The sequence below is a fragment of the Acanthochromis polyacanthus genome, chromosome 14 (genome assembly GCF_021347895.1).
Source record: "Acanthochromis polyacanthus isolate Apoly-LR-REF ecotype Palm Island chromosome 14, KAUST_Apoly_ChrSc, whole genome shotgun sequence".
Taxonomy (NCBI): Eukaryota; Metazoa; Chordata; class Actinopteri; family Pomacentridae; genus Acanthochromis; species Acanthochromis polyacanthus.
The window spans coordinates 35,354,413-35,371,237 of NC_067126.1; the positions used below are offsets into that span (position 1 = coordinate 35,354,413).

The 16,825-nt window shown below is 41.0% G+C and overlaps 1 protein-coding gene across 7 annotated transcripts in view; it reads right to left on the bottom strand.

Moving 5' to 3' along the window:
• LOC110962839 (CD209 antigen-like protein E) overlaps nucleotides 1-16,825 on the bottom strand; it is a 46,529-nt gene that overhangs the window by 18,488 nt on the left and 11,216 nt on the right. For 2 of the 7 annotated variants that reach the window (XM_051959243.1, XM_051959241.1), the window contains exons 4-5: nucleotides 15,199-15,341; nucleotides 3,758-3,861 (exon numbers count right to left, since the gene is read on the bottom strand). In XM_051959243.1, the coding sequence (XP_051815203.1) occupies nucleotides 3,758-3,861; nucleotides 15,199-15,341 (247 nt within the window). Of the gene's footprint in view, nucleotides 1-120; nucleotides 401-3,757; nucleotides 3,862-6,510; nucleotides 6,679-12,076; nucleotides 12,724-12,931; nucleotides 13,036-15,198; nucleotides 15,342-16,585; nucleotides 16,754-16,825 lie in introns of those variants that run through there. The other 5 variants (XM_051959245.1, XM_051959246.1, XM_051959247.1 and 2 more) reach the window with 5 other exon arrangements.

Genomic DNA, 16,825 nt, shown 5'->3' on the forward strand with positions numbered 1-16,825 from the left:
CCTGGTTTGTGATGGTCACGGTACAAATACAGTTCATCCAAGTACTAATGACATTTGCTACAACATTTTTTTTTAAAATACTCAATGATCCGCTTTCAGCAAATTTGTTTAGGTTTTAATTTTAAGGCTGTGTGTGAATGACAGCAGTTCTGGAAATACTTAATATAAAAGCCTGAAGTTCTCACAGTTATTTCTTTAGATATCTGACCTTCAAATACACATGATCCTCAAACAAATAATGCAGCGACATTATGGTTGTTTTTCACAGATCCACTGCAGAGACGATGTACATGACAGATCATTCCAAAGAGTGTTGTCATCCATTCTGATATGAGCACAGTCTTCTTCACCCCATTGATCATTTCCACCACCATTGTCAGGCTGGTTTGTGTTCCAGTAGCTGGCAGGTCAGTAAACAACAGAATTATTAGACCGTTTATCTTTGACAAAAGAATCAGAACAGAAACACATATACAAGCAAGAACCAGTGGTTTTAATGAAAATATGACATTTTTTGTTGTCCATCATTTTTATGGTGACAATGACTATGTTGTTAAAAAATCTACTTTGGATGATCAATCCACTGAGAATATGTAGTCGGTTGGAAATGCCATATTTAAAGTTTTTTATTTGAGCAAACACCCCTCTAATTTTGTTTTTAACTGAACTGCTTTAACAGTATGTTGAGGTCATGAGGTCAATTCCACCGTTTTGCCAAGCAGGTGGTAATCTGGTTCCGTTGTGGAGCCATCAGAATATTATATACAGTGCATCCGGAAAGTATTCACAGCGCGTTACCTTTTCCACATTTTGTTATGTTACAGTCTTATACCAAATCGGATTCAATTCATTTTTCCCTTAAAATTCTACACACACACCCCATAATGACAACATGAAAAAGTTTTTTTGAGATTCTTGAAAATTTATTAAAATAAAAAACTAAAGAGACCACATGTACATAAGTATTCACAGCCTTTGCTTAATACTTTGTTGATGCACCTTTGGCAGCAATTACAGCCTCAAGCCTTTTTGAATATGATGCCACAAGCTTGGCACACCTATCTTTTGGGCAGTTTTGCCCATTCCTCTTTGCAACACCTCTCAAGCTCCATCAAGTTGGATGGGGAGCGCCGGTGCACAGCCATTTTCAGATCTCTCCAGAGATGCTCAATTGGATTCAAGTCCGGGCTCTGGCTGGGCCACTCAAGGACATTCACAGAGTTGTCCTGAAGCCACTTCTTGCTATCTGGCTGTGTGCTTAGGGTCGTTGTCCTGCTGAAAGATGAACCGCCGCCCCAGTTTGAGGTCAAGAGCGCTCTGGAGCAGGTTTTCATCCAGGATGTCTCTGTACATTGCTGCATTCATCTTCCCCTCTATCTTTGACTAGTTTCCCAGTTCCTGCTGCTGAAAAACATCCCCACAGCATGATGCTACCGCCACCATGCTTCACTGTAGGGATGGTATTGGCCTGGTGATGAGCAGTGCCTGGTTTCCTCCAAACAAAACGCCTAGCATTCACACCAAAGAGTTCAATCTTTGTCTCATCAGACCAGAGAATTTTTTTGCTGATGGTCTGAGAGTCCTTCAGGTGCCTTTTGCAAACTCCAGGCGGGCTGCCATGTGCCTTTTACTAAGAAGTGGCTTCCGTCTGGCCACTCTACCAAACAGGCCTGATTTGTGGATTGCTGCAGAGATGGTTGTCCTTCTGGAAGGTTCTCCTCTCTCCACAGAGGAACGCTGGAGCTCTGACAAAGTGACCATGGGGTTCTTAGTCACCTCTCTGACTAAGGCCCTTCTCCCCCGATTGCTCAGTTTAGATGGCCGGCCGGCTCTAGGAAGAGTCCTGGTGGTTCCAATGTCTTCCGTTTACGGATGATGGAGGCCACCGTGCTCATTGGGACCTTCAAAGCAGCAGAAATTTTTCTGTACCCTTCCCCAGACTTGTGCCTCGTCACAATCCTGTTTCGGAGGTCTACAGACAATTCCTTTGACTTCATGCTTGGTTTATGCTCTGACATGCACTGCCAACTGTGGAACCTTATATAGACAGGTGTGTGCCTTTCCAAATCATGTCCAATCAACTGAATTTGCCACAGGTGGACTCCAATTAAGCAGTAGAAGCGTCTCAAGGATGATCAGTGGAAACAGGATGCACATGAGCTCAATTTAGAGCTTCATGGCAAAGGCTGTGAATACTTATGTACATGTAATTTCTTTGTTTTTTATTTTTAATAAATTTGCAAGACTCTCAAAAAAACTTTTTTCATTTTGTCATTATGGGGTGTTATGTGTAGAATTTTAAGGGAAAAAAATAATTGAATCCGATTTGGAATAAGGCTGTAACATAACAAAATGTGGAAAAAGTGAAACGCTGTGAATACTTTCTGGATGCACTGTATATATATCATGGTAGAGACTGCGATTTGGTAGAATTGGAGTTTCTACCAGTAGAGATTGCGATTGTAATCTCTACCAGTAGAGATGGAACTTTAAATCTGACCCCTGCCCTGACCCTGACCCTAACCTTAACTGACCCTGACCTTTTAATCTAACCCCTGCCCTGACCCCTGACCCTAACCTTAAAAGTCTAACCTTAGCCCTGACAAATCTCTACTGGTAGGATTGGAGTTTCTACTGGTAGAGACTCCAATCGCAATCTCTACTGGTAGAAACTCCAGTTCTACCAAATCGCAGTCTCTACCATGATATATATATATGTGTGTGTGTGTGTGTGTGTGTGTGTAGGCTATGTAGGCTCTGCGCATGCGCGCCCCAGAAATAAATGCACGAGGCATGAGGAAGATGCTAACTTGGTGCTCTCTGTTAGTCCACAGGTAAAGCAAAACGTAGCTTTTCTAGCTTTATTCTGGTACTGTGTCAACGGTGTGAGTACAGTGTTAAGTGTTTTTGTGATGTGTGCAAGTGTGTTGAAATGTGTATTAAGGTAAACGTGTGCTGACGCTAACTAAGAAACACTATAGTTTATATTTGGAATGGATGCAAATGTTTTACAATGGTTTTAACTGTGTTCAGTAAAATTAATGCGTTCTACATATTATCCAGTCTTAGTTAGCTAGAAGCAAGTAAATGTTATTGTTTTGGCAAGAGGCTCCATGCTATGCTAGTTGCTAGTAGTTTAGCATACTCCCAGGTAAAGTAAAGCTGTTGGTAAAGTGTGTGTGCGTGTGTACATGAGAATGACAGAGTTTGACAGCAAATGTTGAGTAATGTCTGAGTAAATATGAGTTGTTATTGTGGTGTATTTTATGAGTTTAGCCCTTATGAGTTGATGTTAAATCACTGTAGATTTATGTGTTCTTATTTGTCTTGAAGAAGAATGTTTTTTTCATTCCTTATTAGTTTGTTTACCCAATTTGTTATTTTATATATGAAATGTTGACAGTATGAGATGTAGAGAAGCCACACTTTAACTCGAAAGCCTATTATGGGGAATGTGATTGATTGATTGATTGATTGTTTGTTAATTGTTTATAATGATGTGCAGCCCAGAAATAAATGCACGAGGCATGAGGAGGACACTAACTTGGTGCTCTCTCTCTTAATCCACAGCCATTATTTACTTCTGGTTACACAGTGTTTCCTGGCCTGTGTAATCTTTGCTGCTGGTCCAGATTACCCCTAGTTCTGGTGCCGGTAACAATAACATGTCAGATATGATGTGAATGGTTCAGTTGGTGAGCAGTTTGTGACCCCATGTGGATGTTAACATCGATGCTATGCTAAAGTGAAGACTTACCTCAGAGTCAGAGGAGTTCCATCCACCCACATCCAGGTCCCTTCTGTTTGGATGTCATTCAACCCAATCCAAGTTGGTTTGTTGGCAAACGTAGAGAGAAACGTCTGTTCAGCGTGAAGAATATTACATTTTAGCTGTTAATCACAATACAGTATGAGCAGTTTACCAGTTTTCTATGAACACATCATTAAAAAAATGCTAATCAAAACTAACAATTTAAAAACAGCTGCAAGCAGCGATAGGGGGACCAATCCTGTAAACATCGATAGAAAAAATACATTTCTCCTTGTTGGAGTGTTGTTGTGGTCTTGTTGTAAGGTTGGAGTTGCTTTGATGGATGAACAAAGATTTTCAAATCAAAAATCGAGGCCAAGTTTTGTCAGGATTGGACTAAAGATCAGCAGGGCCAATGGTGGTGAAGATGGGAAAGAACTGTGGCCGGTCGAAAAACTGTCAATAGGGCAGATAACGGAATATAGCAGAAACTGATCTATTAAACCGTTCAACGCCTCAGGAAGGGGAGGCAGGACTTGGACAGACTATGTAGCTGAGGAGGAGAACTGCAGACTGAGGACACTGTCAAGAAGTGGAAGTTGAATGGAAACGCTCTTTCAACCACGTTAACACGTATTCTGCTGAGGAGGCAGTGAATGAAGACTTGGGGGAAGCTCATATCCATGGTAGAGGTCACTGTGGTGGACAAGAAAGTCATCACTGGGAAAGCACTCGGTGTGGATGAGATTCATTCAAGATTCTGAGGACTCTGGACATTGTTGGACCATCTTTACGGACATGCCTCTTCAGTGGTCATCTGGGACAGTCAGTGTGGAGTGGCAGTTGGAGGGTGGTGGTTCTTATTTTAAAAAATGGAAAGTGCTTTGATTACTTTGCTGAAGTAACAGGAATTACTTTCCTCTCTTGGAAATTTTGCTCCAAGGTGCCGGAAAGGGAGGCTCAACCAATCGTCAAAGTTCAGATTCAGGATTGAATCTGACCCTGCCATGGATGGATGGATGGATGGACGGATGGATGGATGGATGGATAGATGGACGGACGGATGGACTGTAAATAATGAATATCTATGCAGCGTCTCTGGTTTTGTATACTATTTAGAGTTTAACTGAATTCTGTGCTGCAGAAAGTCACAGATAATGTCCGTTGTTAGTTGTTAAAGGTTTCTAATCTTTAAATATGGGCTTTTTAAAGACACAGTTTAAGTCTACAATGTCTGAATTCAAACATACTGGAACGGAAAACAGCTATTTCCTTTTAGTCTTGAAAACTGGGCAAAGTAATGTACACTGAGGATGAAGACTGAAATACATTTCCATGTCATTTGAAAACATGCTAAAACAAATTCTGTACCTGTTCTTCATCGCTGTTTATCACCACCAGATCTGCTCCTTTGCTTCTGCAGTCCTCCCTGCCTTTGTTCCAGGAACCAGACTCTTGAGAGAGGAGATAACAGGAACAGCTGAACATCTTCCATCCTGCAGGACATGTTTTCTCTGGAAGAAATATCAAATGATGCTCATTACTGATCAATATGTGAATGTATTTATGAAGTTATTTTAGCACAAGTCAGTGTTTTCAGCAGTTACCCCTAAAGGCCCCTACAACAATGTCTAAGTTAGACTTGGATCTAAACAGTAACTTTTCTTCAGTCCATGCAGTGATTTTATTTGCTAGAAGACATATTATGGGTGAAATAAGTAGTCTACATCATGACTGAACATTTCTACCTTGAAACTACAGAGTAATGATGACAATCTTAAAACATGGCTTCAGACTTCCGCTATTTCATGCGTGACCAACCCATGAACCCAGTCCTGTTCTACAGGAAACAGCTGTGTAGAATTGCACATACACATGTGGACAAAATTGTTGATACCCCTCAATTAGTGAAAGAAAAACCCACAGTGGTCACAGAAATAATTTGAATCTGACACAAATAATAATAAATACAAAAATTCTGTATAAAATAACCAATGAAAATCAGACATTGCTTTTGAACCGTGGTTTAACAAAATAATTTAAAAAATAAACTCATTGAACAGGCCTGGACAAAAATGATGGTTCCCTAACCTTAATATTTTGTTGCACACCTTTTGAGGCAATCACTGCAATCAAACGATTTCTGTACCTGTCAATGTCCACGTGTGTAGATTATTTTAGGGCAGTAAGAGGTTAAATTCATTTAACGAAGCATTGCAGAGCATGCAGAGATGAATTTTTTTGGGTTTAAATAGTGACTAGAGAGGCACTTGAAGGGTCCTTCCATCCATCCATCCATTCTCTATACACCGCTTTATCCTCACTAGGGTCGCGGGGGTGCTGGAGCCTATCCCAGCTGACTCAGGTGAAGGCAGGGGAGACCCTGGACAGGTCACCAGTCTGTCGCAGGGCTACATATACAGAAGAACAATCACTCTCACATTCACACCTACCGGCTATTTAGAATAACCAATTAACCTCAGCATATTTTTGGACTGTGGGAGGAAGCCGGAGTGCCCGGAAAAAAACCCACGCATGCACAGAGAGAACATGCAAACTCCATGCAGAAAGATCCCAGGCCCACCTTGCTGCAAGGTGAAAGTGCTAACCACTACCCCACTGTGCAGCCCCACTTGAAGGGTTTTTATCTTGTTTGCTAATTTCTTATTTTTATTTCTTCTACTCCTTTCGTGGTCATCTCGTGACTGGAAAGTACCAAGTAGAGATTTGTATCTTCTATCAGGCAGGGAAGGACTCACTCTGTTTGGACAAAGTCTGAAGTCTGTCCCGTTCTTTGGTCATTTCAGTGAGGCTGGCATTCAGTCGGTCTCTCTCTTCTGTCATGGAGGAAAGTTGATCATTGCTGGCCTGCAGACGCTCAGTCAGGTTTTGTTTGATGGAGGATAAATCTGCAGCCGACTCACGGTCTGAAATAAATCAAAGTCCATGTACAGAAACACAAAAACCTTCTTCTTTCATACTAATAATGATCCTCTATTTCAGTCCAAAGTCTAATCTTTTTCACATTTTGCCAGAGGGTGTGAAGTGATATTCACAAATTAAGTAAAATGCATGTCTGTGATCCTTAAATTTTGGGGAACATGAATGACCAGGACACAAATATGATCTGATTTCACTACAAACCATACACAAACTTGATAAATCTTATTGCTTATTTACTTTATTTACACAAAATCCATCTTAGCTCCTCTGTTATTATTAATGATTGATAAAAATGAAACCAGTTTGAATGTTGGGAATGCAGCTTAGAAATACCTGAACTCCGAGGTTGAAGTGTAACTGTGTTCTAACTGTAGTTTTACAGCATCACTGGGTTAAACTAGTGCAGCTGTTATTAGCAAAAACAGAAGTCCACAAACTGTTGCAGCATCTTGTCAAGAAACTTTCCCTGTACTTCTACTTTCCAAAAATTATTTAGTTAATTTTACTTTTGTAGTAAAAATATCACTTATTGATGTTTCTCCATGCATGACATCGTTTTACTGTAAATAGGAAACAACTGCTGTCATGTTCTCAGTGTCTTAAAATTATTTCTGTTTTAATCGTTGCGATTTGTGCTTTATTGGTTTGTCAGATCTGATTCTGAATTCCATTCAAAACACTGCATCAAAAGTTTTCCTCTGCTCATATTTAGGCAGGTGAGTGTTATAAAGTTAACTCATTAGAATCAGACTCACAGTGGACACCGAGGACGATGAGTCCAAGCAGCAGGAAAACACTCAGCAGCCCCAAACAGAGAATAACTGAATGAAAACTCCTCTGAGAACTCCTTGGACCTTAACAAGGAAATAAACCAATTATCTGTACAGCAGTAAATGACAGATAACAATGTATATTCTATTTAGCCTCTTTGTCACTTCATTCTTACCTGTTTGATTCCTTTTTTTTTTTGTAATTCAAATCTTTATTTAAACACACGTAGTAACAGCTCAGAGTGGTACATCATACAAAAATACAGAAAAGGAAATAAAAACCATGAGGGCCTCCGACATAGGGATACATTTTCTAAAGTTCAGGTAGGTCCTGTCAAAAGGAATTTAACAGCAGGGAGGCAGCAAAGCAGATAAGTAGAAAATAAAAACAAATTATACAGTAATAATATATATATATATATATATATATACATACACACATACATATACATACACACATACACAAATACATTGTACAGATAAAAAATAATCCGGTAGTAGTAATGACAACAAGAATAATTAAAAAAATAATAAAATAAAATAATAATAATAAAAAAAAAGAGGTGAGGTAGACAAACATTTCGTCAGGCGGGTCTCACCATCACGGCTCTAGTTAGAAGTGAGATGTTCCATGAAACCACCCCAAGCCCCCAGTTCCACATGACCTTTACCCCTTATCCTCACTAACATAACCTCGTAGGACGTGGTCTCACTCATTAAAATTTTCCACTCCTGGAGTGTCGGACATACAGGTAATTTCCAGTGCCTTAGTATGATTCTGGCCGCTGAAATCAGCCCCACGATCAGAACAGAAAGTACATTTTTTGTTAGGGTTGGAATTTCTGATATATCCCCCAAAAGACACAAACGCGGTGATAATGGCAAGGCTATTCCCACCCATGCCTCCAAATATTTCAGCACATTATGCCAGAAGGGCTCAACCATGGAGCATTCCCAGATGAGATGCAAAAAGGTTCCCATTTCTCTTTTACACTTCCAACATGAACTACTAGTTGTAAGCCCTACTTTAAAGAGCCTACAAGGTGTCCAATAATACTGGTGCAAAATCTTATATTGGATAAATTTCCCTCACCTGTTTGATTCCTAGAACGTAGTGGGCTGGCAGGTTTAGCAGGTTCAATATTGGCATACATTTCCTCCATTGCTGGTCAGGATGCTGATTGTTCCTCAGATGATCAGTTCTGTAGCTCTGACTGCAGTGAATGTGAAATGTGATCCTTTTCAGTTTCTTAAGTTCTGCGGAAGTCACAAGTTTCAGAGGTGATTAATATAGTTTGCAGAAGAATAATCAACCACTGAAACTGGATTTTTTTGTTTGTTCTGTGGCTGTTTGCTTCATAGTTCTCTATTAGCTGTTTTGAACAAGATTTCTGTTTAGCTGCTTATTTGAAGAATATTTTAATTGACTATTGACTTAAAATCACCTCCAAACAAGAGTAAATGATCAGCTACATTAACAGTACATCCTCATATGGTCTAAATCTCATGTTTCTGCCTCCAAGTGACTCAGATCATCCGTCTATCCATTATTTATACACCACTTTAACTTTGTTTAAACCTGACCTACGGTCTGTAAAACCAAATCAGATTTTATTTTAAATATCAGATCTGGACATCTTGCAAGACAGTCTGATGTCTTCAGTCTGTGAATGTCGGCTGCAACCCGGTCTCACGGGGATTCGTGAAACTGTCACGTAAGTTTTAGTTTCGGTTTCGTGCGCACCAACACGATTTCGTCATGTTTTTCGTGCCGCTCACCACGAAATGTTTTTCGCTGTGGTAATTACATCTGAAAGTGGTTTATACCGGCGGATTCATGACGATCTAAGCTGTCCATCGGCGTATACTGCTTGTGTGATCGCATTTGCGGCCGCCGGCCGCCGGACATTCTTGAAATTCCTATGCAAATTGGTAAGTGTACCACCGGCTTATGGTTAGGTTATGGTTAGGGTTATGGTTAGGGTTATGGTTAGGGTTATGTTTAGGGACGATGTCATGCAAAATATAGCGTTGGATTCGCCACGGTTTTACATTAAAAATATAATATACACATTCTTTTGAAATACGTTCTGAGTGGCACGAAAAGTCCGCCGTTTCAAATACATTGGTGCGCATTTCGTGGTGAGCGGCACGAAAAACATGACAAAATCGTGTTGGTGCGCACGAAACCGAAACTAAAACTTACGTGACAGTTTCACGAATCCTCGTGAGATCGGGCTGGAATGTCTCACTTCTCACAGGTAAACAAAAATGAACACAGAACAGCAACAGGGTTCAACTGAAAGACAAAGTTTTACATGTGTTTAATCCAAAGCTTCTATTCAAACCAAACCTCAAAACATTACTGTAATCTTTGACATGAGTGTTAGAAGAACTGTTTCATCCACGTTAATGATGTGACCGCCACATTAACAGGATTACTGGTGTTATTCATGTTTTCCTGTATCTCATGTTAGAGTTCAGTCTTTAACTGATGGTCTAAAATATAAATAGGAGACATTTTTGGACCAGAAAGTTGGAACACTTGAAGCTATAAAACAGACTTTTTAGATGATAATGTTGGAGCACATGTACCTCTGTTTGGTAAAATGTTCCAGCGGTTGGAAGCATCGATGCTAAAATCAGCTTCACCAGTTTTCAGGCATAACCTGGCTGCAACCAGACCAGGGGCAGCTGGTGTAAATGGGCTAACAGGGCTCAGCCTTCCTAAGCTAACACAAAAAAGATGAGAAAATTATTTTTTAAATGACTTACAACAGATTGTCTTAAGTTTAAGTGAAACCAAAGGTAGCAACAGCACCAATCAGTCAAAAGAAAAACATAGAATATCTCTAAATGGTCTTATTTTTTACAGCCCCAGTAGATACAGTCTGCTTTCATTCATTTCGTTCTTGTAAGTGATTGACAGGTGTCATGTCCCGCCCCCGTCATTTACTTATCATTTGGGCTAACTTCAGTCAGCCCACAGGCCACTGACTTTTGACCAATAGCAGCGAGTTAACACAGCGGTGCTGCTATTTGTGCCAGAGTTGGGAAGGAGGGAGAAAAAGTTAAGCTATGGCGGGCGTTAGCATGAACGAGGTGGATTATTTGCTTTCTTGTCCATTTTCCTCAATGTCTTTGGAGGAAAAGCTAGAAGTTAAGAGACTGGGATCACATCGGCCAAACGATGTTCAAATAACTCAACGGGACAAACGACAAAATCGTAAGTTTTGTGTTTCTTGGTTTGACAGAAAGGACTGGCTAACGGCAAGTGTAGCTAAGAATTCACTTTTCTGTTTCCCATGCTTACTTTTTGGAGGAGATACCGCATGGACTCAACAAGGAATTGTGGATTTGAAACATTTGTCGGACAAAATTAGAAAACATGAATGCAGCACAAATCACATCGGAAACAGCGTCAAGCTGTCCGTGTTAGGAAAAGTTAACATCGCCTGTCAGTTGGATGAGGGCCACTGCATCGCTGTACAGAGGCACAACGAGCTGGTGAAAAAAAATAGACATTCACTATCAAGGATTGTGGACTGTATTAAATTTTGTGGAGCACACGAGCTAGCTTGATGGGGGTCTGACGAATCCGCCACTTCAACCCAACGTGGCGTATTTCTGGACCTGGTTGACCCTTTGCTTTGATTACTGCTTTGAACACTCTTGGCATTCTCTGGATGAGCTTCATGAGGTAGAACCTGAAATGGTTCTCCAACAGTTTTGAAGGAGTTCCAGAGATGCTGAGCACTTGTTGACCCTTTTTCCTTCACTCTGCGTCTATCTCCTTTTGTTTCTTGTGCTCCATAATAAATAATTATAGAATTTGTAAAGACACGATCATAATGAACATAAAAACATTAGTGGTTTTTTTTTTTTTTTTTTTTACTTTTAACAAAAATGTATTCAAGATGTATCCCATGGACTTCAAAAGTCCCCTCAGAGTTTGACACATTTTCAAGCTAAAACTTGATTTATTCCTTTAACAGTTGTTGTTTTGTTGCACGACCAGCACAGGAAGAGGTAAACCGACTATCCTTAAAACACACACACACACACATATACGTAAATATACTGGAAGAAATAAATGTTTTTGTTCATTTCTTCTTTTGTTTTTCTTTCCTGTTTTTAGTTGTCATTTTTGAAGCAATTGTTATTTTACAGATTTTGCCTTCAGATCTATGAAAATCATGGAAAATAAATGAATTTACATGTTTTCAGCTGCAGGCATCAGCAAAAAAATCACTATTTCACACACATTTTCTGTTATTTTCACAGATTTTACAGTTTTTGAGCTTTCTTTTTCAACATACTTTTTTGTGGCACTCTCAGATTTTCACAGATTTTTTTTGGTTTACACTGGTTTGTTTGTACACTCACAAAAACATGTTTTTAAAATGATTTTGAAAAGAGGAAATACCACTTTTATCGCTTCTTGGCGCTGACTAAAGAATGAGGCCCTTTCAGAACTACATCTATTTGGTCTCTAACTTTCCTCTAGTGACATTTATCAACTTTTTGATGCAGTTTCCCCTTTAACGGTCAGTCAACACACAGTATTTGTCTTTGTAATTTATTAACAGAATAATAAAGCAGAGAAATGCAGAGTGAATATTTGAGCTGAAGAGCAGAGCTCTGACACCAGAGTCGTGTTCAGAGATCTGACCCACATTCAAACAAGAAATGCAAACTTATAATAGCATCAGTTCTTTACACACCACAGCTTTGATTCCTCATGAAAACAACACACGGTCTGGGTGTTATTAGACCTTGGTGTTGACACTGGTCACAACAGAATCACACACCAGAACAAAATAGTAGAAAACATTCACAGTCAGATCTATTATGTGCTCTGATTAACACACTGGTTTGTGATGGTCACGGTACAAATACAGTTCATCCAAGTACTAATGACATTTTGCGACAACAATGGTTTTTTTTTTAAATACTCAATGATCCACTTTCAGCAGATTTCTTTAGGTATGAATTTTAAGGCTGTGTGTGAATGACAGCAGTTCTGGAAATACTTAATATAAAAGCCTGAAGTTCTCACAGTTATTTCTTTAGATATCTGACCTTCAAATATGCATGAACCTCAAACAAATAATGCAGCAACATCATGGTAGTTTTTCACAGATCCACTTCATAGACGATGTACATGAAAGATCATTCCAACTAGCCATCTCATTACTGATGAGATGTGCACAGTCTTCTTCACCTCCTGCATTGTTCGGCTCGTTTGTGTTCCAGTAGCTGGAAGGTCAGTAAACAAAAAGAATTATTACACTGTTTATCTTTGACAAAGGAATCAGAATCAAATCAGATCAGTGTCTGGTGGATGTTTCAATAGCCTTCTTCTATGATGATAGCATGTAGATATGATGTGAATGGTTCAGCTGGTGAGCGGTTTGTGATTCCATGTGGATGCTAATATCGATGCTATGCTAAAGTGAAGACTTACCTCTGAGTCAGAGGAGTTCCATCCACCCACATCCAGGTCCCTTCTGTTTGGATGTCATTCAACCCAATCCAAGTTGGTTTGTTGGCAAACGTAGAGAGAAACGTCTGTTCAATGTGAAGAAAATTACATTTTAGCTCTTAACCACAATACAGTATGAGCAGTTTACCAGTTTTCTATGAACACATCGCAATAAAACTGTTCTAATTAAAACTAACAATTCAAAAACAGCTGCAAGCAATGATAAAACAGCTCAGCAGGGTCCAGTTGCCATGGCAACTGAACATATTAATGTTCTGTAAACGTCGATAGAAATAATGCATTTCTCCTCGTTGGAGTGTTGTTGTGATCTTGTTGTAAGGTTGGAGTTGCTTTGATGGATGAACAAAGTTTTGCTAATCAAAAATCGAGACCAAGTTTTGTCAGGCTTGGACTAAAGATCAGCAGGACCAATGGTGGTGAAGATGAGAAAGAACTGTGGCCAGTCAAAAAACTGTCACTAGGGCGGATAACGGAATATAGCAGAAACTGATCTATTTAACCGTTCAACGCCTCAGGAAGGGGAGGCAGGACTTGGACAGACTATGTAGCTGAGGAGGAGAACTGCAGACTGAGGACACTGTCAAGAAGTGGAAGTTGAATGGAAACACTCCATGATGGAAGTCACTGTGATCGTCAAGAAACTCATCAGTGGCAAAGCACTCGGTAGGGATGAGATTCATTCAAGATTCTGAGGACTCTGGACATTGTTGGACCATCTTTACGGACATGCCTCTTCAGTGGTCATCTGGGACAGTCAGTGTGGAGTGGCAGTTGGAGGGTGGTGATTTCTATTTTAGAAAATGGGAAGTGCTTTGATTACTTTGCTGAAGTAAAGAGGAATTACTTTCCTCTCTTGGAAATTTTGCTCCAGGGTGCCGGAAAGGGAGGCTCAACCGATCGTCAAAGTTCAGATTCAGGATTGAATCTGATCCTGCCATGGATGGATGGATGGACAGACGGATGGACGGATGGATGGATAATGAATGTTTAACCTCTTAAGCCCGGTTGGCCCACGGGTGGGCCGAAGAAATTTTTTCTGAAAATATGGCCAGGGCTTAAGAGGTTAAGCAGCGTCTCTGGTTTTAAATACTATCTAGAGTTTAACTGAATTCTGTGCTGCAGAAAGTCACAGAAAATGTCTGTTGTTAGTTGTTAAAGGTTTCTAATCTTTAAATATGTGCCTATTAAAGACACACAGTTTAAGTCTACAATGTCTGAATTCAAACACACTGGAAGGGAACACAGCTATTTCCTTTTAGTCTTGAAAACTGGGCAAAGTTGTCAGGGCTCCCTCCTCACCCCTGTCCTTCCCACCTGCAATCCCAAATACCCCTTTATCCATCTGTTTCCTCTCTTCCTCTCCCTCTCATGCTCCTCTCTCCCTCTCCTGCTCCTCTCCCTATCATGCTCCCCTCTCTCCCTCTCTCCCTCTGTCTCCTCCTGGTCTCCCATCCTCTCCTCTGCCTCTGCTTCCTTCCCCAGTGTGACACCTGAGTGGAGTGCGGGCTCACATCTGCCTTCACTCAGGTAATCAGCCTTCCCCGCGGGTCCCGGACAGCTGAAGGACATCTCACTGATTACCATCCCTGCAATAAGTACTGGCTCATCCTTCCAATCCCTGCCAGATTGTTGAACAAGACTTCACAGTCAGTTCGCTCTCTAGCCTCCTGCAAGTCTGTTGAGTTTTTTGCATTTTCTTATGTTGTTTTTCTCCTACCTTCGCCAAGATTCGGCTGTCCGGGACTCCCTCCGCCCTGATCCCTCTTCTGTCCTCCTGAACCATTCGGCACCGGTTATTCCCCCCGCTGGATCCCCCATTTGCTTGGACCCCCTCCCTGGATCCCCAACCTACCCAGAAACCCCAGCAGCACCCCGGCTGTGTCTCACCTCCGGCGTTCCACAGACCATATACCTCACCGGCTTCCCTCCCGGAACCCCGTCTGGACGTGAGCCGCCGTCTGGCCCTCCGACCACCTTGGCCCCCCCGGATCGTCGGCGTCCTACGTCCCCCACTCCACTAGCCTCTTCCCCAGCTCGATGGCTCTTCTCACCCCCTGCCATTACTCACTCACTAACCAATAAAATCACTCTTTCCACCAGCCTTGGTAGTGTGGCTCTCTGCCCGGGTCCGTTCTCGTTAGATCCGTGACAAAAGCAATGTACACTGAGGATGAAAACTGAAATACATTTTCATGTCATTTGAAAACATGCTAAAACAGGTTCTGTACCTGTTCTTCAGCGCTGTTTATCACCACCAGATCTGCTCCTTTGCTTCTGCAGTCTTCCCTGCCTTTGTTCCAGGAACCAGACTCTTGAGAGAGGAGATAACAGGAACAGCTGAACATCTTCCATCCCGCAGGACACGTTTTCTCTGGAAGAAATATCAAACGATGCTCATTACTGATCAATATGTGCATGTATTTATGAAGTTATTGTAGCACAAGTCAGTGTTTTCAGCAGTTACCCCTAAAGGCCTCTACAACAATGTCTAAGTTAGACTTGGATCTAAACGGTAACTTTTCTTCAGTCCATGCAGTGATTTTATTTGCTAGAAGACATATTATGGGTGAAATAAGTAGTCTACATCATGACTGAACATTTCTACCTTGAAACTACAGGGTAATGATGACAGTCTCAAAACATGGCTTCAGACTTCCGCTATTTCATGCGTGACCAACCCATGAACCCAGTTCTGTTCTACAGGAAACAGCTGTGTAGAATTGCACATACACATGTGGACAAAATTGTTGATACCCCTCGATTAATGAAAGAAAAACTCAGTGGTCACAGAAATAATTTGAATCTGACACAAATAATAATAAATACAAAAATTCTGTATAAATTAACCAATGAAAATCAGACATTGCTTTCAAACTGTGGTTTAACAAAATTATTTAAAAAAAATAAACTCATTGAACAGGCCTGGACAAAAATGATGGTTCCCTAACCTTAATATTTTGTTGCACACCTTTTGAGGCAATCACTGCAATCAAACGATTTCTGTACCTGTCAATGTCCACGTGTGCAGATTATTTTAGGGCAGTAAGAGGTTAAATTCATTTAACGAAGCATTGCAGAGCATGCAGAGATGAATTTTTTTGGGTTTAAATAGTGACTAGAGAGGCACTTGAAGGGTCCTTCCATCCATCCATCCGTTCTCTATACACTGATTTATCCTCACGAGGGTCGCGGGGGTGCTGGAGTCTATCCCAGCTGACTCGGGCGAAGGCAGGGGACACCCTGGACAGGTCGCCAGTCTGTCGCAGGGCTACATATACAGAAGAACAATCACTCTCACATTCACACCAACGGGCAATTTAGAATAACCAATTAACCTCAGCATATTTTTGGACTGTGGCAGGAAGCCGGAGTGCCCGGAGAAAACCCACGCATGCACAGAGAGAACATGCAAACTCCATGCAGAAAGATCCCAGGCCCACCTTGCTGCAAGGTGAAAGTGCTAACCACTACGCCGCTGTGCAGCCCCACTTGAAGGGTTTTTATCTTGTTTGCTAATTTCTTATTTTTATTTCTTCTACTCCTTTCGTGGTCATCTCTTGACTGGAAAGTACCAAGTAGAGATTTGTATCTTCTATCAGGCAGGGAAGGACTCACTCTGTTTGGACAAAGTCTGAAGTCTGTCCCGTTCTTTGGTCATTTCAGTGAGGCTGGCATTCAGTTGGTCTTTCTCTTCTGTCATGGAGGAAAGTTGATCATTGCTGGCCTGCAGACGCTCAGTCAGGTTTTCCTTGATGGAGGATAAATCTGCAGCCGAATCACGGTCTGAAATATCAAGGTACATGTTTCAGAAACACCAAAGTCCTGATGCTTTCTATTAATCCTGTCTCTCTGTTT